At 45.9% G+C, this 22,298-nt stretch overlaps 1 protein-coding gene across 2 annotated transcripts in view; it reads right to left on the reverse strand.

Annotated features, from left to right (window-relative positions):
* The window catches only part of FLNB (filamin B), a 140,830-nt gene that overhangs the window by 40,210 nt on the left and 78,322 nt on the right, over window positions 1-22,298 (reverse strand). For both annotated transcript variants that reach the window (XM_068557553.1, XM_068557552.1), the window contains exons 12-24: window positions 20,954-21,147; window positions 19,835-19,948; window positions 18,766-18,909; window positions 18,389-18,512; window positions 17,891-18,051; window positions 16,812-16,902; window positions 16,374-16,543; window positions 11,593-11,710; window positions 9,172-9,434; window positions 7,322-7,919; window positions 6,499-6,672; window positions 5,323-5,485; window positions 4,561-4,721 (exon numbers count right to left, since the gene is read on the reverse strand). In XM_068557553.1, coding sequence (XP_068413654.1) covers window positions 4,561-4,721; window positions 5,323-5,485; window positions 6,499-6,672; window positions 7,322-7,919; window positions 9,172-9,434; window positions 11,593-11,710; window positions 16,374-16,543; window positions 16,812-16,902; window positions 17,891-18,051; window positions 18,389-18,512; window positions 18,766-18,909; window positions 19,835-19,948; window positions 20,954-21,147 — 2,475 coding nt within the window. The remainder of the gene's footprint in view (window positions 1-4,560; window positions 4,722-5,322; window positions 5,486-6,498; window positions 6,673-7,321; window positions 7,920-9,171; window positions 9,435-11,592; window positions 11,711-16,373; window positions 16,544-16,811; window positions 16,903-17,890; window positions 18,052-18,388; window positions 18,513-18,765; window positions 18,910-19,834; window positions 19,949-20,953; window positions 21,148-22,298) is intronic.

Consider the following 22,298-nt stretch of genomic DNA (forward strand, 5'->3'; position numbering starts at 1 on the left):
GTTTGCTAGTATTTTGTTGAGGATTTTTGCATCTATATTCATCAGTGATATTGGTCTGTAATTTTCTTTCTTTGTAGTGTCTTTGTCTGGTTTTGGTATCAGGGTGATGGTGGCCTCGTAGAATGAGTTTGGGAGTGTTCCTTCCTCTGCAATTTTTTGGAAGAGTTTGAGAAGGATAGGTGTTAGCTCTTCTCTAAATGTTTGATAGAATTCACCTGTGAAGCCATCTGGTCCTGGACTTTTGTTTGTTGGAAGATTTTTAATCACAGTTTCAATTTCATTGCTTGTGATTGGTCTGTTCATATTTTCTGTTTCTTCCTGGTTCAGTCTTGGAAGGTTATACCTTTCTAAGAATTTGTCCATTTCTTCCAGGTTGTCCATTTTATTGGCATAAAGTTGCTTGTAGTAGTCTCTTAGGATGCTTTGTATTTCTGCAGTGTCTGTTGTAACTTCTCCTTTTTCATTTCTGATTTTATTGATTTGAGTCCTCTCCCTCTTTTTCTTGATGAGTCTGGCTAATGGCTTATCAATTTTGTTTATCTTCTCAAAGAACCAACTTTTAGTTTTATTGATCTTTGCTATTGTTTTCTTTGTTTCTATTTCATTTATTTCTGCTCTGATCTTTATGATTTCTTTCCTTCTGCTAACTTTGGGTTTTGTTTGTTCTTCTTTCTCTAGTTTCTTTAGGTGTAAGGTTAGATTGTTTACTTGAGATTTTTCTTGTTTCTTTAGGCAGGCTTGTATAGCTATAAACTTCCCTCTTAGAACTGCTTTTGCTGCATCCCATAGGTTTTGGGTCGTCGTGTTTTCATTGTCATTTGTCTCTAGGTATTTTTTGATTTCCTCTTTGATTTCTTCAGTGATCTCTTGGTTATTTAGTAACGTATTGTTTAGCCTCCATGTGTTTGTCTTTTTTACTTTTTTTTCCCTGTAATTCATTTCTAATCTCATAGCATTGTGGTCAGAAAAGATGCTTGATATGATTTCAATTTTCTTAAATTTACTGAGGCTTGATTTGTGACCCAAGATGTGATCTATCCTGGAGAATGTTCCGTGCGCACTTGAGAAGAACGTGTAATCTGCTGTTTTTGGATGGAATGTCCTATAAATATCAATTAAATCTATCTGGTCTATTGTGTCATTTAAAGCTTCTGTTTCCTTATTTATTTTCATTTTGGATGATCTGTCCATTGGTGTAAGTGAGGTGTTAAAGTCCCCCACTATTATTGTGTTACTGTCAATTTCCTCTTTTATGGCTGTTAGCAGTTGCCTTATGTATTGAGGTGCTCCTATGTTGGGTGCATATATATTTATAATTGTTATATCTTCTTCTTGGATTGATCCCTTAATCATTATGTAGTGTCCTTCTTTGTCTCTTGTAACATTCTTTACTTTAAAGTCTATTTTATCTGATATGAGTATAGCTACTCCAGCTTTCTTTTGATTTCCATTTGCATGGAATATCTTTTTCCATCCCCTCACTTTCAGTCTGTATGTGTCCCTAGGTCTGAAGTGGGTCTCTTGTAGACAGCATATATATGGGTCTTGTTTTTGTATCCATTCAGCAAGCCTGTGTCTTTTGGTTGGAGCATTTAATCCATTCATGTTTAAGGTAATTATCGATATGTATGTTCCTATGACCATTTTCTTAATTGTTTTGGGTTTGTTTTTGTAGGTCCTTTTCTTCTCTTGTGTTTCCCACTTAGAGAAGTTCCTTTAGCATTTGTTGTAGAGCTGGTTTGGTGGTGCTGAATTCTCTTAGCTTTTGCTTGTCTGTAAAGCTTTTGATTTCTCCGTTGAATCAGAATGAGATCCTTGCCTGGTAGAGTAATCTTGGTTGTACGTTCTTCCCTTTCATCACTTTTAAGTATATCATGTCACTCCCTTCTGGCTTGTAGAGTTTCTGCTGAGAAATCAGCTGCTAACCTTATGGGAGTTCCCTTGTATGTTATTTGTCGTTTTTCCCTTGCTGCTTTCAATAATTTTTCTTTGTCTTTAATTTTTGCCATTTTGATTACTATGTGTCTCGGTGTGTTTCTCCTTGGGTTTATCCTGTATGGGACTCTCTGTGCTTCCTGGACTTGGTTGGCTATTTCCTTTCCCATGTTAGGAAAGTTTTCGACTATAATCTCTTCAAATATTTTCTCTGGCCCTTTCTCTCTCTCTTCTCCTTCTGGGACCCCTATAATGCGAATGTTGTTGCGTTTAATGTTGTCCCAGAGGTCTCTTAGGCTGTCTTCATTTCTTTTCATTCTTTTTTCTTTAGTCTGTTCCGCAGCAGTGAATTCCACCATTCTGTGTTCCAGGTCACTTATCCGTTCTTCTGCCTCAGTTATTCTGCTATTGATTCCTTCTAGTGTAGTTTTCATTTCAGTTATTGTATTGGTCATCTCTGTTTGTTTGTTCTTTAATTCTTCTAGGTCTTTGTTAATCATTTCTTGCATCTTCTCAATCTTTGCCTCCATTCTTATTCCGAGGTCCTGGATCATCTTCATTATCATTATTCTGAATTCTTTTTCTGGAAGGTTGCCTATCTCCACTTCATTTAGTTGTTTTTCTGGGTTTTTTTTCTTGTTCCTTCATCTGATATATAGCCCTCTGCCTTTTCATCTTGTCTATCTTTCTGTAACTGTGGTTTTTGGTCCACAGGCTGCAGGACTGTAGTTTTTCTTGCTTCTGCTGTCTGTCCTCTGGTGGTTGAGGCTATCTAAGAGGCTTGATGGGAGGCTCTGGTGGTGGGTAGAGCTGACTGTTGCTCAACCAACCAGAATTTCTATGAAAGCAAATTAGAAGCTAGCAGGTTGTTGAATGTTTCACGGCAGAACCTCACGCGCTACCTTTGCTATGAAGCCTGACACTAAGACAATCAACCAACGCTTTACTGAATGACTCTGACTGGGAAAATTCCGGGGTCCAGGAGAAGTTGGCATTTGGATCTGGGAGGCAAAAGAGCCTGAAAAATAAAAAAGAGGCACCATGTACATCTGATGAAAAAACCCTAAATGGGTCTCTTTCTGTTGTTACGCTCCAAGTTGGCCATTTGCTTCAAGCTTGTGCGTCACCCACTTCTGCAAGGGGAATTCCAAAGCTGATGGCATCCACCAGATTTTCTCAATAAGGTCAAAATAGTTTTGTTGCCTCCACTACCAGGAAATGCTCATCCCACTACTGTCTGACTGGTGGGAGCCACCAGGTCATCTGCCCTGGCGACAGCCTTCTACCCATTCTCCTAGCTCTATTCTCCCATCCCATGAAGTGCACAGTTGCAAAACTCCAAAAGGTCCCCTTGGCTCTGTATTGTCCCTGAGCCCTGCTCTCTTTCTTTGTAAACACTAGGCAGGAAACTCACAGACGGCAGGAGCTTTGTCTTGTCTGTGGCTGAATTCTCCCTGACTAGTGATTATAGGAATTAAAAAATCTATATTGGAAGAGCTGCAAGGACAAGTTTGAGGAGAAATGTCATTTTAAATGAATTATGGCTTCAATGAACATCTGAGTAGAATGAGTTTGAGCTGAATGTCAGTGCTTTCTGATCAATGTGAAAAAGGAGGAGCGAGCGTGAGCATGAGTGTGTGTACACATTTGCACATGATACGGGGAAAGAGCAGAGTCAGGAAAGCATGTGGTCAGTGGACACTCCAGCTTCCTGGAAGTCAATCCACAAACCTGAAAGTAGGGCCCTCAGCCTGCCCCTTCCTCTCTCTGTCTCATCCTGGCTTATGGCCTTCAGAACAACACTGCCCCACCCGAGGTTCCTCCTGCTCTCACCACACATGAGACAAGGCATAAGGTGACTCAGGAGCAGCCCTGGAGTCCTTAGACTTCCGTCCACACCATACCACACACTCACCTACCCTTCTAGACGTGTGTTGGGTGGCAATCATTTCACTATATAAACAGAACAAGAATCTATGGAGATTCCCCTGCTGGAGCATGAAAGTTGGAGGACCTTTCACTATTTAAGTCATATTTTTTTAATGTTTGAATAATTTATAGCACTGGTTCTCAATTACAGGTGATTTTGTCCCCTAGCGGATATCTGACAATATCTGGAGACATTTTTGGTTGTCACAAAATGGGCTAAAAAAATACCATACAATGCACAGGAAATTATTATTATTATTCCTATTTTACAGTAAGTGTACATACTACATCATTAAACAGAAATTAATATATAAGAACTTGAGTTTGTGTGTCATTATCAGCTACCAGGACTGTCAATGGAAAACAGAAAACAAGATGTGTATAAGACGAATAAGAACTAACCACAAAATAAAGTGGAGATTTTCAACTTTGTAAAGATCTTTCCTTTAAGATCTAGGTCCTTTAACATGTGAACAATCATTTTCAGTTAAAACTCCAAGCCAATGCTTTCTGGCATAATACTGGTCCTCTTAGGAGTTGGGATATTCTTGGAGATGCAGCCCTAAGGAAAATTCTCCCTTTGCAGCTACTGCAAATATCAGACAGTTTTTCCCATTCAGTGAGATAAGCAAAATCAAACCCGCTTTCATGCAAAAATCAATTATTCTTCGGGTGCCCTTCAGAAGGATAGCTTACCAGGGATGTGGGCTCCTCCATATGTGATATTCACGTCGTAATCCCCTGGAGCAAAGGGGATGTACTCAGCACTGCAACTGCCATCTTTGTTGTCTCTGCAGTTTATCTTTGACTCCGACGGTCCCTCGACAGTTATGCCAAGACCCCCAATTCCTGCCCCTCTGGAAAGTGTGAGTAAAAAGGCCAAGTTGTACTAGTGGTTCATGCCAGTCTGCTTATTTCCAAAATTCCTTTAAAATCCCTCTACAAACTATCCCATTTCGCCAACCAGACTCAACAACTGTGATACCTCTCACACAGGGAATTTCTCAACAGTGTAATATAAATAAAAACAGCTTCAACCCTTCCTTTCCAATGCTTATCCTTCACTGTTGCATTGGCTGGGTCTGAAAGTACAATTCAGGTATGAGACTTGTGACCAGTTTTAATAGGATTACTTCTAATATTTCACTTAAATATGAAATTGGCTCTATATTTTTGAATTATCAAGTTAAGTAGCTTCCATCTAGTCCTGGTTTGTTCAGCAGTTTTATGACTATTATCAAGTGCTTTTTGGTACTTTTAAAAGCATACTTGGTCTTTCTCTGTAATATATGTCTCTATGGAAGAAGACGCCTCACATATGAAATACAAAGCCTCTCAAAAGTTGGGAGACCATGATACGTATGTAGAATACACCTATAAAACTTCCTGAAAGCAGTTAAACTACTTAGGGCTACTCCTTTTACAGAGTCAACACACAGATCCCAGGACCTTGCTTACCTGGTAACCACAGTAAAGACATTGGGTTTGTTGGTAAAGGCCTCTTTCAATCCAGGTCCTTGAGCTTGAACCCGAGATGGCTGGCAGCCTTCGGTTACAGCCACTTTAAAGGGACTGTTTGGGATGGGCACATCATCATATGTCACCTCCACTACATGGAGGCCTGTTCGAAACAACATATAGAAACATATTTGCACAGGAGTCACTTATTTGTGGCAAATAATACTCTAGCAGTCAAGTGTATGTGCTATCCCATGTTATTCGAAAAGAACAGGTTTAACAAACAGCAAAGTTGGTATGATTTGATTTTTTTAAAAAACACCAATTGTTTGCGCTTTTGTTCACTTGGCAGTCACATACCACCCCCCATCCCCCAACACACACGCAAGGCCTCTCCTCCGAGCAAATATCACCAAGTCTATTTTCAAGACAGTCATCTTAAACACACCATCCTGATTTGAGAAAACTCCAGCTAGTCACTAACCAAAAGACAAAGAGAAACCCATGAAATAGAACAGACAAGCATCCACAAAAAGAAAGTGAACATATCTATACCATAAAGTTTAGGGATTATATATCCAGATAATGAGGACATATGGTGCTTTTTTTTTATGCTTTTATGATTTATCAAAATTTTAAATTAAAAAAAATTAATTTTAAAATTTAAATTCCTAATATTCAAGAAAGAAATTAATTATGTTAAAAAATCGCACAGGGAATTCCTTGGTGGTTCAGTGGTTAGGACTCCATCCTTCCACTGCTGGGGGTTGGGGTTTGATCCCTGGTCGGGGAACTAAGATCCCACAAGCCACGTGGCACGGCCAAAAATAAATAAATAAACAAAATAGGAGGTAAAAATTAAGGGAGAACTTTCCCCCTTCAGGAAAAAAAAACTGCACAAACAAGCAACATGCCATGACATCACCCCATAACCTGCTCAGATGAGGCTGAGGCTAAACACAGCCCAACTGTTACACAACAGGGCCAGCAGGCCAGGCACTGAGCAGGCAGGTGGCTCTGTTCGGAAGAGAGGTTTCCACATTTCCCAGTCACTTTGCACATGCTTCTGCTGAGACAGTCAAAGCACGTGGGGCAGGAGTTAGCACCAGCCACCAGGAGGAAGCAGCCCAGCAGAGCTCTGAAAGAGGGTCATGTTCCAAGGAGAAGTCAACTCACCTTTCTCGAAGGGCGTGTATTCCACCTGGTAGGTCCCATCAGCATTGTCTGTGACGAAACACTCGGTGGAGGCCCCTGAGGGGTTGGCAATATGGGCCTTGATGTGGTCGCCTCCGACCTGCGTCAGGGGCCGTGAGTCGACCGTGAAGTCGGTGGTGGCTTCCCGAAACACATCTGCAGAGCAATCACACAGATAAGAATGTCGCTGTCACCTCAGTTTCAGGAGCAAAACCAAGAGCCAAGGTTCTCGGCACTTCAGAACACACTAATTTAGGTGACAGCAGACAACCGGTTTCTCTGACTCAGAATCAGGAATATTAATGCCTCCCCACCTTCAATCTCCCTGGCAAAAGAAGCTTCTTCCTAAGCCAAGTAACAACACAACTGCCTGCACACTTCTTGGGACAAAGGTGGGATCTAGGACAGGTTAAAGGCTGAAGACAGCAAGTGTGGTATTAGCCAGCAGTACATTTTAAACCTTTTTCAGATAAGTGCCAAAAATGCAATATGTTGTGTTTCCACATTTAAAAAAAAAAAAAAACAAACAAGATTTCTGGCTTTGCCAGGAAAAAAAAAAAAGGGAAAATCTGCTGACAGTGTTGGGAGTGTGAAGAAACAGAAAGCCGGGGTTGGGCAGCAGCAACAGCACATGCTCACCCCTTCACTCTGCTCCCCTCTACTGCTCTCTGATGCAGAGACCACAGGTGAGTTTTCTTCTACCTGGCCCGACCCCTACTGGCATTTGAGTTTGCAGCCCTGACTCTCTGAGCTTCTGGTGAGCCCCTGTTACTTTGGCGGCCACCCTCTTTTTCATGAAACCCACCTTTTCCTTCTATTCCTGGCCCAAAGACTTTGACCCTGCTGGTGTCCACGGCAGGCTCCACCTTGACCCTGGCGGGGAAGTGCGGTACAAGCTCACCGCCGTACTTCATGGTCAGTGTGTACATGCCGGCGGTCAGGGGCACGTAGGTCACCGCATAGGTGCCGTCTTTGTTGTTCTCGATACAGACTTCGGCTTTCGCCCCCGAGTCCGAGACGGCTTCCAGGCCCAGGGCCCCCGGCCCTGCTTCTGAACAGTCCACGCTAAGCAGCCCTGCCTCGCCCACTTTCCCATGCTCCAGCCCTGGGCCCGATGCCACGACTTTGGAGGGGTCAAACGGCATTTCAATGTCGGCTTTGAAGGGAGAACCAGGTATGTGGACTTCTTCAAAGAGGATGTTGACGAAGTACTCTCCGGGCTTTGTTGGGAGGTAGGAGACGGAGCAGGTCCCGTCGCCATTGTCCGAGCATTCAATTTTGGCCTCACAAGGACCTTCCACGGTTAGGCCCAAACCTCCAGTTCCAGCTCCTTTGGTGTCGATGGTGAACTCGGCAGGCTTGCCCACAAGACCACCTTCAAGGCCAGGACCGTGGGCCTTCACCTATTTGGACAAAGAATAAAAATCAGACTCTGCCCGAAACTGGTATCGCTGCTCAGCCAGCACCGCTTTCAACAGCCAAGCCTGCCATCAGCAGTGAACTGCCCCTCGATGAAGTGGTCCTTCTCCATGGGGCCTAACGTGTCACACACACTCACCCACAGCACTGAGTTACAGCCACATGCGGTGGATGCTGCAAACGGCTGAGAAAGGGAGACCTGGCTGTGAACTCATTCAACACGGAAGGGCACGGCAGAGGCATGGCTCTCCTCTCTCCTGCCAGGCTTGGCTCGAGGGCTGGAGCTGGACACCTAACATCTAGTCCAACAAACACACTCGGGTTTCCTGGGTTGAACACTCACTGAATGGCTTTCATGGACCTCACTGTTGCTTTGGCTGCTGTACCTCCCTCAACAAATTCTGAATAATAAAAAACTGAACTATAATGGTGAATACATGTCATTATATGTTTGTCCAAACCCATGGACTGTATAACACCAAGAGTGAACCCTAATGTAAACTATGGACTTTGGGTGACAACGATGTTGACATAGGTTCATCCATTATAACGGGTGCACCACTCTGGGGGGCGATGGTGATAATGGAGAGGTTATGCATGAGTGGGGGAGGCGGGATGTGGGAAATCTCTGTGCCTTCCTCTCAATTTTACTATAAACCTAAAATTGCTCTAAAGAATCAAGTCTAATGAAAAAATTAAAAAACGAACATTAAAAAAAAAACCAATTGCTTTTAAAAGAGGGAGGGGATGAGGCTTTCATCTCTTATTCAGCAAATAACACAGTTTTATAGGATTCATGCCATTCAAAACACTGGAAATATTCTAAAACCCTTGACTCAGGGCTACTAGGAAGAAATGATAATGAGAAGAATATATTTTTATACTTCATTATAACAGCTCACTGTGTGTGCCAGATGCCAGACTGAGGCCTCCACACCCACCATCCGACCTCGCCCTTACAGGCTCACTTTGAAGCAAGTACCGTTACCATGCTGACAAATGAAGGACAGGAGTCCCTCACCAAAGCCTCACAGCCAGAGCGAGAGAAGGAGTGGGGCTGGGACCCAGCTGCCGAGGGGACCCTTCATGCTGGATTGTAGGAGAGAGAACTACGGAGAACGGGGTTTCATCACAAAACAATTTTCTAAAGGTCTTTGCTGGGCAGAACCAGAGGACTAACTATGTGTTATTATCTGCCAACAGAGGACAAGTTCTGGAACAAAAATGAAAGCTGACCTTGGTGGGATCGGGCGGCAGCGAGGCCTCCACCGTGTAAGGGCTCCCGTGCACGGGGTGTCCGTCGTAGGTCACATCAACAGCATATAGCCCCTCCTCCCGGGGTATGTACTTGGCCGTGCTGCTCTCCCGGCCCGTCGTGGGCGCCACCAGGCAAGGCACAACCTTCCTCGAGGGGCTCAGGATCGTCACGTCCAGCTTCCCCTGACCTCCCGCTCCCCTGGTGTCAATAGCGAACTCCTGATCCTTCCCAACTTCGACTCCTGGAAAAAAGGAAACAAGCCAAACGGATGAGCTGACCCGGCAGCAAAAACACGGCTGAGAGCAGAGATGGTTCCTTGGACACAGGACGTTTCCTCAGCCTCTACAACAAACACTGGCTGATGCAGGACAAGAGGCAAGACTGAGTAAGAATAATCACCATTCTGGCCTCAATAACAACCAGTACAAGAACATTAATTAATTCCTTATGATAATAATAATGATAGTCATCATTCACTGAATGCATTTTACATACCAGGCATGAGGACGGCACATCATCTCCTTTCATTTTCAACACAACGCTACAGGGTATTTCTTAGTAACCAAGGAATTTAACAGATGGGGAAACTGAGGCTCACGGGGGTTAAGTGACTTGCCTGGGGTACATACATATCCAGCAGACCACAAAGCTGGGACTCAGATCTAAATTTACTTGACCCCATGATCTGCAGTAAGTTATAACCTGATACTGTTGTCTCTTCTTTAATTACTTTTGGTGTTAACTTTATATCAAAACACTCCCAGAAGCCAATGTTTTATTTACTAATTCTTGGCAGCAAATTCAATCCTACCGCCAAGAACGCAAAAGTCACAGGGTTGGCCAATGCAGAGGCACTGAAGCAAGCCCTGAGAATTGACTCTCTGTATCGTGCTGATACATGAAAGGTCTTTGCAAAGCAGGGCCACAGAAAACCCATGTGTTACATTTGACAAAAACAAGGAAAGGACTTTGAACCAAAACAAAAGCACTGGGAGCCTAGGGTCCCCACCACAACCCAGGGAGGTCCTGACTTGGGCAATACAGGGCCTGCCAAGATGAACAGTATCAAGCCACAAGCAAAGAGGCCTCGGAGCTCCACATCCCAAAGACTTTTCCTAATTGGCATCATACTTTTCCTAGTTTGGAGTCAAAACCCTCGGTGCCTTGGAGAAAGGAGTAACAAGGAGACATGTTAAGGATTAGACAGTGACTATTCGTATGCTCAGAGCTGGCTGCTGCCAAGGAACAAAAACCAACATCGGCCTCTTGCTTCAGAGCCCCCAGAGCTGGGAGCTGGCCTCACTCACAACTCGTACATTTGGGTCACAGGGCACTGAAGGTGCTCACCGAGGGTCCCGCTGAGACCTGGAGAAACCCATAGAACAAGAGGCCTGCCCTGAGGGTGTGCACAGAGCCCCACGTGACCCTGAAACCAGGAGACCATGTGCCACTGAGGTGCGGCCAGGCGGCGGCCATGCCAACAAGATGGAGGTGTGAACGTTCTCTAAGATAACGCTGACGCAAAAAGGCAGGCTGAAGACCTATGGAGGTTGCAGGGTAACTTTAGTGCAAAGTAAGTGTTGCCAAACATTTTCTGCTGGCACTAAGTATGTACAGATGCAGAAAGAAGATGTGGAAGGACAGAAACTGAACTGGTAACTTTGGTTAACCCTAGGGAGTGGGAGAGGTAATGCTTCAAGTAGAACATACTCTTGTCTGTGATGTCTTTTAGACGAAAAATGGATTTTTGTATGACCTGTGTAAAAAATACTTTTATGATCACGTGTTAAACTTGAGAAGCTGAGTGATAAGTACATCAGTGTTCATACTGTACTATTCTCTTTACTTTTTCATTTATTCATTCTGTTATTTCATTTATTTAAATGAGCTTGTACTAATAAGATACCTGACAAGCTAAAGGAATATCCAGACTGGGGTGGGGAAATGCACTGTAGTTGTGGTTTCTGAGAGCCCGGAAGTTGGCTTTTATGCTTGACCCTGATGTGGATTCAGTGGCCCAGGAGTGTTGGCACATAGAAATTTGTCAGAGAGCAACATGCCCCAAATTCTCTGTCATAAAAACTTTCTGCTGTGATGCCAGCAGTTACCGAGGGCTGACTATGAGCCAGCTCCTGAATTATTAGCTCATTTAATTCTCACAATATTCCCATGAGTATTCTTCCCCCACCTCCACAGAACAAATGAGAAAACGGAGGCTTGGTGAGGTGAAGGGGCAGGTAGGGTCACAGAGCTACTCCACAGGACAGTCCTAATTCAAATCCGTCTGTCCGACTGCAAAATCTCATATGGCAGAATTTGCTTCTCTGCAAATTGTCTTTGAAGGGAATCTAACTGCTCTTCAATGGCCCATCTCCCCCAGTCATTCATGACGCACTTACTGTTTTCCAGCCCATTAATTTTTATCCTGCTCAGATCCAGCGGAGCGGCCACGCCCACCGTGAAAGGGCTTTTAGGGATGGGATCGCCACCGTATGTAACCAGAACCTGCATGCTGCCCTGGAATGAGAGAGAAAATCGAGGACACGTTTGGGTACCAACATCCTACTTTGCTGTTTCAACCTGCCTTCCAGGTCTTTCATTCTTCCCAGAGACAAAGGGTATAAGACTCCAGCAGATTCAGAAAGCATCTCAGATATATTTCTCTAAGTTTTTGGCTCCATGGCAAGAATGACAGAGAAATCAGATGAAAAAGAGCAACTAACAACAACAGGGACAGCTTAATGAGCACACCATGCTCGTGCTTTTAAGCATTTCCTTGATTCAATCTCAAAACGGTCCTAAGAGGGCGTTCCCACTGTCCTTACCATTTTTCCAGGAGATGAAACTACAGCTCAGGAAGGTAAAATCACTTGCCCCAGTGCAAGAGCGGGACCTCATGCCCATGGCACCCAAACCTGAGTCAGTCCTAGCCGCTCTGCCATGTTACCTCCCCACCCAGCTAAACACCCAGCCCTGGCCATAGGCAAAGCAGGGAGGCCTGGGGGCCTCTAACTGAACAAAATCTTTTTGTCTCCATGTCCTGGGATTTCAGGCCACTAGGCTGCGAAATGAATTTGCAAGAGTTTGCCTGGGGCTGTTCTGAGACCACTGCACAGTATCGAAACTCCCGCATCTATGGCAATGAAAGAAAAGTTGCCAGTGTGAAGGCAGGCTGAGCCTGTGGGCTTGGCAGTCCCCTCGCCAGCAGCCCCGTGGCCATGGAGGCACAGCGCGGCCAGTCCTGGCCCACTCGCTGCTGGCTTCCTCTCTCCACGGTCGGCTGAGTCCCCTCCCTCCAAACCAAGGCTCCATGAAAGCCCACAGCTGTCTCAGTAGATTAAGGCCCTCCTCACCTCAAATGTCTGGGCATCACGTAAGAGGATGTGGGAAGGGAAGAAGCAAGGGGGAGGGAGGGATGATTCCTTGCAGGAATACAGAGGGCTCGCCAGAATTCAGTCCCTGCTGAAAGCTGTCACGGACCAAGTGTTAAAAGGGTGTAGCTTTTGGCCTATGAATATTTTCTCATATTCCTTGTATAATAAAGAAGGAGGGAAAAGACAAGACAAAAATTAGTTGCATCAATGAAGGAGGGAGGATTGATTTTCCAGGATGTATTAGCACTGCACACAAAACCAATGAGCCCCCTGCCTCAAGAGTATAATATCTCATGGTAAGATGTACGTGGTCACATTCAACGGAGCAGGGGCTGGTTTGTTGCTTCAGGCCTCAAGGCATTGCCAACATGCCAGCTCTTCCCGAGGGTATGCCCCCAAACCCCGAACTCCTCGAGGGCTAGGCCTCCCAGCTAACCAAGGGTTCTGGAAAAACCTTCTCCACCACCCACTAGAATTCAGGAGACCACTTCTCTGGAGTGCCAAAGGAGCGAGGGGAAAATCCTCTTTCAGTTAAGCCCATCTGTCCCATAAAAGAAAGCATATTCTCATTACCAGTTATACAAAACATAACAAAACTGAGACAGGAAATTAACTGTACCTTAAATAACCTAATGAGGGGGAGGAAGAAAGCTTAGAGATTTACACCTGCGATGGCCTGTAGCATTTCAAGGTTTCCTCTGAGGCCCCAGCCAAGGAACGGCCTATGCATTTTCCCCAGGAGGCTAGGAAGTGAGGGAGGTCTGAACAGTGATCACCAGTGCATTTCAGAGACTTTGCTGATGGCCACACAGTTGTATTTTATTTTATTTATTTTGGGGCCACACCACGCAGCAGGCGGAACTTCCCCGACCAGGCATCGAACCCGCGCCTCCTGCAGTGAAAGTGCGGAGTCTTAACCACTGGACCGCCAGGGAAGTCCTGCCAGATGGGTTTATCCTCTCCCCTCCAGGCTTCTGAGACCTTCATCTCATTCTGCACGAGACACACGAGGACAGGACCGAGAAAGCTACCCACAGCCCCCTCCTCCAGAGACCTCTGTGACAGCCATGGCCACCAACATTAATAACATTTCAAGGGAGGGACCGTTCTCCTGTGAGGCCCAGTGAGCTCCGGGGGCTTCCTAAAGGCGCCACAGCAGCATGTGGAGTTCTCAGTTCCCAGTGGCTCCTGACTCGGCATGTCGGGGAGCTGCGGCCACCGGCTCCTCAAACCACTCTGTTCAGGGAAGCTTGGGGTGAGAAACTGAAGTCACTGAGGCCACAGACAACCAAAAGCACAGAAGGCAAAACCCTCCAGGGAAACTGTCGTTGTATAATGGCCCTTCTACCTTTGACCCCTGGGCGGGTCTTCAAGCCCCAGCCCAAGAAGTCCACTCCCCTCTAAGGCAAAAACTCTGACCACTGTCTTCCGACAAGAACTCGATCAACCAGCAACGTCCATCACTGGTCCACGGCAGGCATTTGAGCTGTGGACTGGGGCCCTGCAGGGGACAGCAGGGGCCCTGCATGGGACAGCAGCCGCCCGCAGGTGTCACTGAGCAAAGAGCCAGCAGTCGGGTGGGGGCCGCAGTGCCTCACACAGCAGCCCGAAATCTGAGGGTTAAGCATTCACACTAAGCCAGGATCCACCCTTGTCTCTCCACACACATTCAACAGCTGCATTTCTGGGAAGTTCCAGCCTCTTAATCCCTAAAACCACCACAAGAAGGTGCTCCTGTGGGCAGCGACCTGAAAAGTAACCCCGTGCGGCTTTCTGGGCTGACCCAAATCTCTTAACCACATCCAAGAGCAGAGCTCAAAAGGCACGCTTATTTCACCCAATCCTGAGCTGTTAGCTGCTCTTCAGAAAAGAGAGTTCAAAGTAGAATGAGGATGTGTCAGCCCCACTCTCCTACCAGATTACAAAGTTCTCATGTTGTTTCTGCTTGTGAGTTGAGGCTCCACTTCGTTTATTCACCCATTCGGCCATAAATCATACAAAGCATTTACAGCACCAGACCCTGTGCTTGGGGCTGAGAATGGAAAGATATATATGACATGATTTCCTAACCTTGGAAACTCACAATCTAAGAGTAGAGATTTAATCTGTTTTCTTTGTCATAGAGAAACAGGCAGAATTGCAAGTTGCCCAAATAATAAAACAGTAAACCTCACTCTAAACAGCAAACGAGAGGGATGGGAGAGGCACCGTGGAGTCATCGCAGTAGAGGCTGGGACTGACGGCATTTGCACAAATAGCCCCAAGAGGCCACCAAGCATGCCAACAGCCCTCAGACCTGCTACGACCAGACATATGGATGAACTTGACCTTGGGGTGACTCTGGAGTAAGGCGCCTCCCACTCTAGCTACATTTCAAATGTGACAAAACAGGACCGGGCTCCCGACCTCCACCTCCACCTCGACTGGCAGCTGGGAGCATCCAGGGCATCGGGTTCTAAAGTCCTTTCTGGGGGTGCAGGTCAAAACCTGAGGCTGTCCTGATGTCTGCAACTTACTTTCTAGCAACTCAACTGAAACACAAAAAGGTATATAGGATCAAGAGTCTCAAAATGTTTTCAGAAGAGTCTTGTGATCTTGACCAGTGATCATGGCCATGCTTTCTGGTACCTTCTCCTAAGGAATGTGGAGAATTGGCAACAAAGATGCTATCAAGCTGGTGTTGCCAGTGGTAAGGCTCCCATCAGCCCTGATAAGCATCACTAGGAAAATAATTACCTAAATAATTAGCACTGAGCAGCCTGATGAGAAAACAGTATTCATCTACAAAAGTTTTCGTTTTACCATTACTAATAATGAACCCTCATTAGGGTAAACAGAAACCACAGGAAGAAGCACATGTGGAGATAAAGGGCCACATAAGAACCTGCCCTAGAGAACCTCGCACTGCCAGGCAAGTTCTCATAGTAAAGATTCCATCTCCAAGCATGTGTAGCCCCTAGTGCAGGGGGGACACCCACACCACTCCCTCATCCTCACTGCACCCCTCATTCTTTCCCACTACACTCTGGCCAGGTCCTCACTGAGAGAGCCCAGGGCAGAAGTGATGCTTTTCAAACAGTGCTTCTGCAGAAAGCATCTCCCTTCCTCTCTTACAAATGGCATTTCTCACATAGGGGGACTCTTCTTCAAGAATGAAGGAATCTCAGAGGTTTGGAGTGACTGTTTAGAACACTATGCGTAAGTGGGAGAATCCAGGCTTTTCTATAGGAGTTCCCCAGACCCTAGACGTGTAGCCATGAATCAAAGCAAAATTTTAAATAAGTAAACATGAATTCATACAGAGAGGTAGATTTTTAGGCCGTTATTGCCTAAAACAACCAGAGCAAAGCAGCCGGGATGACAAAATCATGTCTGTATTCCTGTATTTTGTAAAAGTAATAATTTAGTGCTTGAAGTACCATTTCGGGCTTGAGGGCCTAAAGGCTCTTTGAGAAAGACCCCACTGCACCACCTCGTAAAAAGGGTAAACTAAGGCAAAAGGGCCAGCAAGGACAAAGGCGTGGCAATTCTTTCCCTGTGAGTAATTAATAAAACACTAAAACCAAGAACGGAGGTGGGAAATGGGGGTGGGAAAGAACAACTAGCTTCCTGCTTGTTCCTGGGGAATCCTCCAGGCCCTCCTGGTAGAACCAATCAGGCTCTTTGTCAGCGTTCCCAGAGGGGTTCAGAAGGAAAGGGGGAATCTCCTCTTGCCACAGAGCAGCACAGGTCAGAGCACAGATTACACCCCCCCCCCCCGGTGTCCAGAGTGACCCAGCCCAGCACCGGGTGGGGAGGGGCCCTACCTGTTGCGTGGGCGTGTATTTAACGGTGTGGGAATAGTCGTAATTATCAATGATGTCCAAATCCTTCACGGCGTCGCCAGGAAGGGGGCTGCTGAACTGCACGTTGAGGGGGGCTTTTCCGGCCCCTTTGGTGTAGACAGTGAAGTGGGTCGGTTTCCCGTTTTCCACACCTGGGAGGGGACAGTGAAGTGAGGAGACAGGCCCAGCTGGAGGGGTTTCACTTTTAGCACCAGTCTGACAGGTTCATCAGCACCGGCTTCCGCAAGGCAGTAGGCGGAGACAGGGGCTGGCATTTGGCCAGCGGCTCAGCTGAGCAGGGCCCCTGCTGAACTGGAGCCCCAACAGAGCCCCTGCTCTGGGGGAGGTAAGTCACTCATGGCCCTGGACCAACCATGCCCACTGCCTCCAGGGTGACCTCATGCACACATGCCATCTTACCTGCTTTGCTGAGCCCCGGGCCTTCTGCCTTCACTTTGCTGGCGTCGTGGGAAGGGTCGACTTTGACTCTGAAAGGGCTGGCGGGAATTTCCTGTAGCAGAGACAGTGCCTCAGCAGGAAAGTCCCTGAAGCCACTGCCTGAGCTTAGCCTTCTGCCCAAAGCAAAGGAGGAGACCTCAGCATGACTTCCACTCTAGCAGATGGTGAGCAACTTCCGTTACCATTGGTCAAGTCTTCAGGCGCTAGCATCAGGTAAGGGCCATCAGTGGTCACTCATGAATACCTGGATCCCTGACATCACAGCTAAAGGATGGGTTTCCACAAACCACTCTGACAACTCTCAGCCTTTAACACCAAATGCTGAGTACTTAGGATACAAAATACTACCAAGAATAAAACCCCAAACAACAATAATACATGGGGTCGAGGAAGGAAAGGGACATTCCTCCAGGGACAACAGAGAGCTAGGGTTTGAGGAATGCAAGGAATTGATTATAAGTGCAATGATTGTAATTCTTCAAAAAGAATCTTTCAGAATAAAGGCAGAACAGGTTAATTGGATGAAGCCAACTCAAGACCAATACCTTTAAGGCACAGAACTTTCTCCTGAGCTCCCTGTCTTTACGTAAGATGAATTTGAATCACCAGGATTCCATTATTCCCTGTTTTAGGGTACTGCGCCTCCTTGTCTTCATTAGCACATGTAAATATGAATTCTATCTGAAATTCAAAACCCCTCTCCCTAGAAAAGTTTAAAGCCTGAGGCCAAGGTCATCATTTCAGAGAAAGTATAGAACACATCTAGAAACTAATTACGTTTCATTCAAAAACCAGATGAAAGTTTGTAATGATCCAATTTCTTTCCAGAGTCTGGCTTTTAACCACTGACTACACGGCCCCACTTTTGTTAGAAAGTGGTACAATTTTAGTTCTGGGTGTGTTTGTTCCTTCTTGGTTTTAAGGAAGCAGAGAAGAAAACTATTGGGCAGAGTTCTCAAGATACCTTCCCTGTTGCTAAAAGAAGCAAAAAGGAAATATGAACACAGGTGGCCAGAAAGAACCCAAGTCCAAACACACACCTGAGAGGCAAAGAGAACTTTGATAGTGTATCGCCCGGCGGCAGGAGGCACATATTTGACAGTAAACGTGTCATTGGCGTTGTGAATAATGTCAAAATCCACGTCTTCCTCATTGTCGCTTAACACCCGGGCATCACATTTAATGCCAACGCTGACATCACCTGGAACAGACCAGCTTATTAGCACCGGTTTACGAGAAACAGCATGCCCCATGCAATCACTTCCAGCTCAGGCTCACACCCCAGAAAAGCAACTGGGAAGTTTCCAGTAAGAAACCTGAGAAAGGGATGGTGTTTAAATAACGGTTTTGCAGACAGGATGGAGGATTAGCAAAGATATCACCACGGAACTGACACAGAGGCTCATCAGATGAACAATTACCTATTCAGGTGGATTAATATCTCCTGGTTCAAAAGTTCATTACCCATGAAATGTTACAAAGAGAACTTCCTTCCCCAAGAAACAACAAGCACTGAGCTGGGTGAAGCCCCCTCTCACCTTCGCCAGCCTCGGTACAGTCCACTGTGAAGTGAGTAGGCTCGTGTGCCTTCAGCCCACTTCTCTCCACTCCTGGCCCAAACACTTTGACCTTCTGGGGATGGCTACCCTGCCTGATGTTGACCTGGAGAGGATGGGGAGAAAAGTTGTAATCAAGTTCTTCTCCCCGTGGACCCAGTAAAGATGCTGTCAGTTGTTAGAATGTTATACTTCTGGGCAATCTACAGCACTCGGCCCCATGGGCCACTCCATCTTCCAAGGCCCACCAAGCATGGGTATTTCCATATATTTGCCTTGGCCATCAAGCATGGAGTCCAGACTGGCCTCAGGACTGGGCTTTTTCATTACCACAAGCAAGGTTTCACCTCACAACCTACCCTGTAAGGGCTGTGCGGGACGTTGACACCTCCCCAGACCACGGCAATGGTGTGCTTGATGGGCTTAACCGGGGTGTACGAGCAAGCGTAGGTGCCATCCATCCGGCTCTTCATCTGGATGTCAATGGGCTGGCCGTCCCCGTCCTGCAAAAGGGCAGAGGCTAAGAACAGAGCTGACCCTCACACTGTCTCTATCCACTGTGGCCTCCCAAGACAACCAAGTCACTGGTCACTCATCCCACAAAATTTCATGGAGCACCTATGATAGGCCATGTTCTCACAATACAATGAACACAAGTGATAAAACACTACATGCATTTATGCATTTTTAATTACTAAGAGAAAACGGTCCCAAAAGAAAGCCATGGTCACTCAGTGCTTCTTAATTATAATTCCTGCATTTAAATCCTTGGGCCAAATTCAATTAAATTAGATAAATATATTTGATAAACCCTTGTTTACAAACCCTCCCATCACAGCCTAGGTAGCTTCAGCCACACTGAAGGACATTTACAGGGAAATCTGAAACAATCAAGCCTCATTTCCACGGAGCACAAATCATAAAAATTTGCCCCTTGCTTTACATGTTAGAATCTCATTTAGTCCTCACATAAACCCTATAAAATAAACATTGGGGCTTCCCTGGTGGCGCAGTGGTTGGGAATCTGCCTGCTAATGCAGGGGACACGGGTTCGAGCCCTGGTCTGGGAGGATCCCACATGCCGCGGAGCGACTGGGCCCATAAGCCACAACTACTGAGCCTGCGCATCTGGAGCCTGTGCTCCGCAACAAGAGAGGCCACGGTAGTGAGAGGCCCGCGCACCGCAATGAAGAGTGGCCCCCGCTTGCCGCAACTGGAGAGGGCCCTAGCACAGAAACGAAGACCCAACATAGCAATCAATCAATCAATCAATCAATCTAAAAAATTAAAAAATTAAAAAAAAAAACATTGTTATTCGCAGTGTGTGGATGAGGAAACTGAGGATCAGATGGACTGAGTGACTTGCCATTACATGGATGGATCCTGTTACCTGACAATTACCTGCACAGGTCGTCCCTAGAAACTTACCTGAGCAAATATCTTTAAGGGAGCTTTGCCGGCATCCTTAGGATCCACGGTGAACTCGGCCAGATTGTTGACAATGCACCCAGATTTCTCCAAACCTGGCCCGTATGCTTGAACCTGGGGCAAAGGACCAATAGTGATTCTCTTTCTGTGTAATGCCCTAACTACGCTCCTATCAGAAGACTGGTGACCAGGAAATGGGAGAAAAGGAAAACAACTGTGTCTGGCTTCACAGTACCTACGTAATAGGATGGTTATGGGAAGGAAAATGCTAAAGTAGGCTGGAACTTAAAAATAAAAACATGCAGGAGAAAAAGTCTGTAAAACCAGGCCCCAAACTGGTCTGTGCTCCCTGCCTTAATCTGTGCAGTAACCAGGGCAGGGACCTCCAGCCATGCCCAGTTTCAGTGCTCCTGCTTTGTGAGGGCTCAGAACCTTTCCCACTGACAACATTCCAAAAGTTTGCAGCCCCAGAGAGTAAAGAACCAGCAGTTGGCCAAAGAAGAGCAGCTGCCAGCCTGGACTGATGTCATCCTACGGTCAGCTGTCCAGGTGGGCCAACAGCAGCACACATGGCGGGGGCAAGGGCTTCCTCCTGTCAGCCAGGCTGGCTCAGACTTGATGCTAATCAGCCTGCTAAATGTTTGAGAGAAGCTCTTGCAAACACTGCTCCAATTTAAGAGAAGGGGAGCTGGGGAGGAAAATTTAAAAACCTCTATCTATGGATCACCCTGAAATAATAACTACAGCAAGTGGCAAGACTGAAATATGATGCTCGGGGTTGCGAGAAAATAGCAGCTTATGGAGCCCCCTCTGTGGGCCAGGCACTGTTCTAAGGGCTGTCTTTATTCACATTACCTCCTTGAATCATGACAGAAACTCTAAGAAGCAGACACTCGTATCATTCCCATTTGATAGAGTCAGAGAGGTAAGTTACGTGCCCCATGTTACAAATGTACTAAGAGGTACTATCAGGCTTCTAATTCAGGCCTTTTTCCTTCCTAAGCTCTCAAAGGCTCTTCTCTGCGATTTCTCCACATGCTGCTCAAGGAAACTCTGTGGGCACTGGGAGGAGTGCCAGGAGCCAGAGAAGAGAGGACAGAGCATGACAAGTTGATTCACCAGATCCGGGTTGCAGTCTCCCGAGGCCGGGTGGATGTAGGCCATGTAGGGACTGTCTCTGATGTCCTCATCGTCACACATGATGTGAACGGCATATTCACCGGGCTCCTTGGGCCAGTACTTGACATCACACGATCCGTCGTTTCGGTCATCATACTCAATCTTTGCCTGGGAGGGGCCTTCAATGGCAAACCCTGGGGGATAGGGTGGGAGGATCCCCCTGGTTACGTGGCGGAAGGTATCTAGTCTGGGTTACTACTAACCCACTCCCTCTGCCTTCCTGAAAACCAAGTGTTAGCCAGAAGATTGAAATCTGTTTAGGTCCCTTTCCCACAAAACCAAGCCTACTGAGTCTTCACTAGAGACAGAAGGTTGGATTTTATACTTTTTTTTTAAACATCGTCAAACAGGAAGGTCAACCAGCAAATCTTTCTGTTGGCAATATGGCAACACAAGCCAAAAGCCTTAAAACAATGCCCATCCTTTGCCCCACCAAATCCACTTCTGGGCTTTTATCTGAAGGAAATAACCAAGGATGTGTGTAAACAGTTAGATACGAGGATATATATTCAGCGTTGTTTTTATAGCAAAACTCTGGAAATAACTAGAGAGCCTAACAGTAGCTATATCGATGCACCGTAATTCCACAGAAGCCATGGGAAATCAAGACATATCCTATATTTGCCTGAGGCAGAAAGATATAAAGGCTACCCCCAGATATTTTTGCAGCAGATCAATATTTGTATGCCTATGTACAGGGAAAAAGTCTGCAAGGATATACCTATAGGTTTAATATTACCTCTAGTCTACAAAGATATACTGGATTGGCCAAAAACTTCGTTCGGGTTTTTCCATAACATCTTACGGAAACCCGAAAGAACTTTTTGGCCAACCCAATACTAAGATGTTTATTATTTCTATAAAAGGAAAAATTAAACGTGATTTCCTCTTTTTCCCTCTTTGCTTATTTCTATTAGCTAACACAGAGGTCCTCAAACTTTGGCCGCTGGGCCAAATCTGTCCCACTGCCTGTTTTTGCAGATAAGGAACACAGCCATACTCCTTCACCTACGTATTTTCTATGGCTGCTTTCACGCTACAACGGCAGTCATATAGTTGCGACAGAGAGAATATGACCCGCAGTACTGATATATTTGCTCTCTGGTCCTTTACAGAGAGAGAGGTGCTGACCATTGTTCTAAAATGATCATATATACATCAGACGTTTACTTAAAACATACTCAGTTATGCTCCAAAGAGTATTTACTCCCCAAATTTCTAATTTCAGCAAAATTCATTCACTGATCTAAACTAAGGATCAGTCAATAATATCTGCCGTGTGCCT

Source organism: Eschrichtius robustus, chromosome 12 (genome assembly GCF_028021215.1).
Source record: "Eschrichtius robustus isolate mEscRob2 chromosome 12, mEscRob2.pri, whole genome shotgun sequence".
In the NCBI taxonomy this organism is placed as follows: domain Eukaryota; kingdom Metazoa; phylum Chordata; class Mammalia; order Artiodactyla; family Eschrichtiidae; genus Eschrichtius; species Eschrichtius robustus.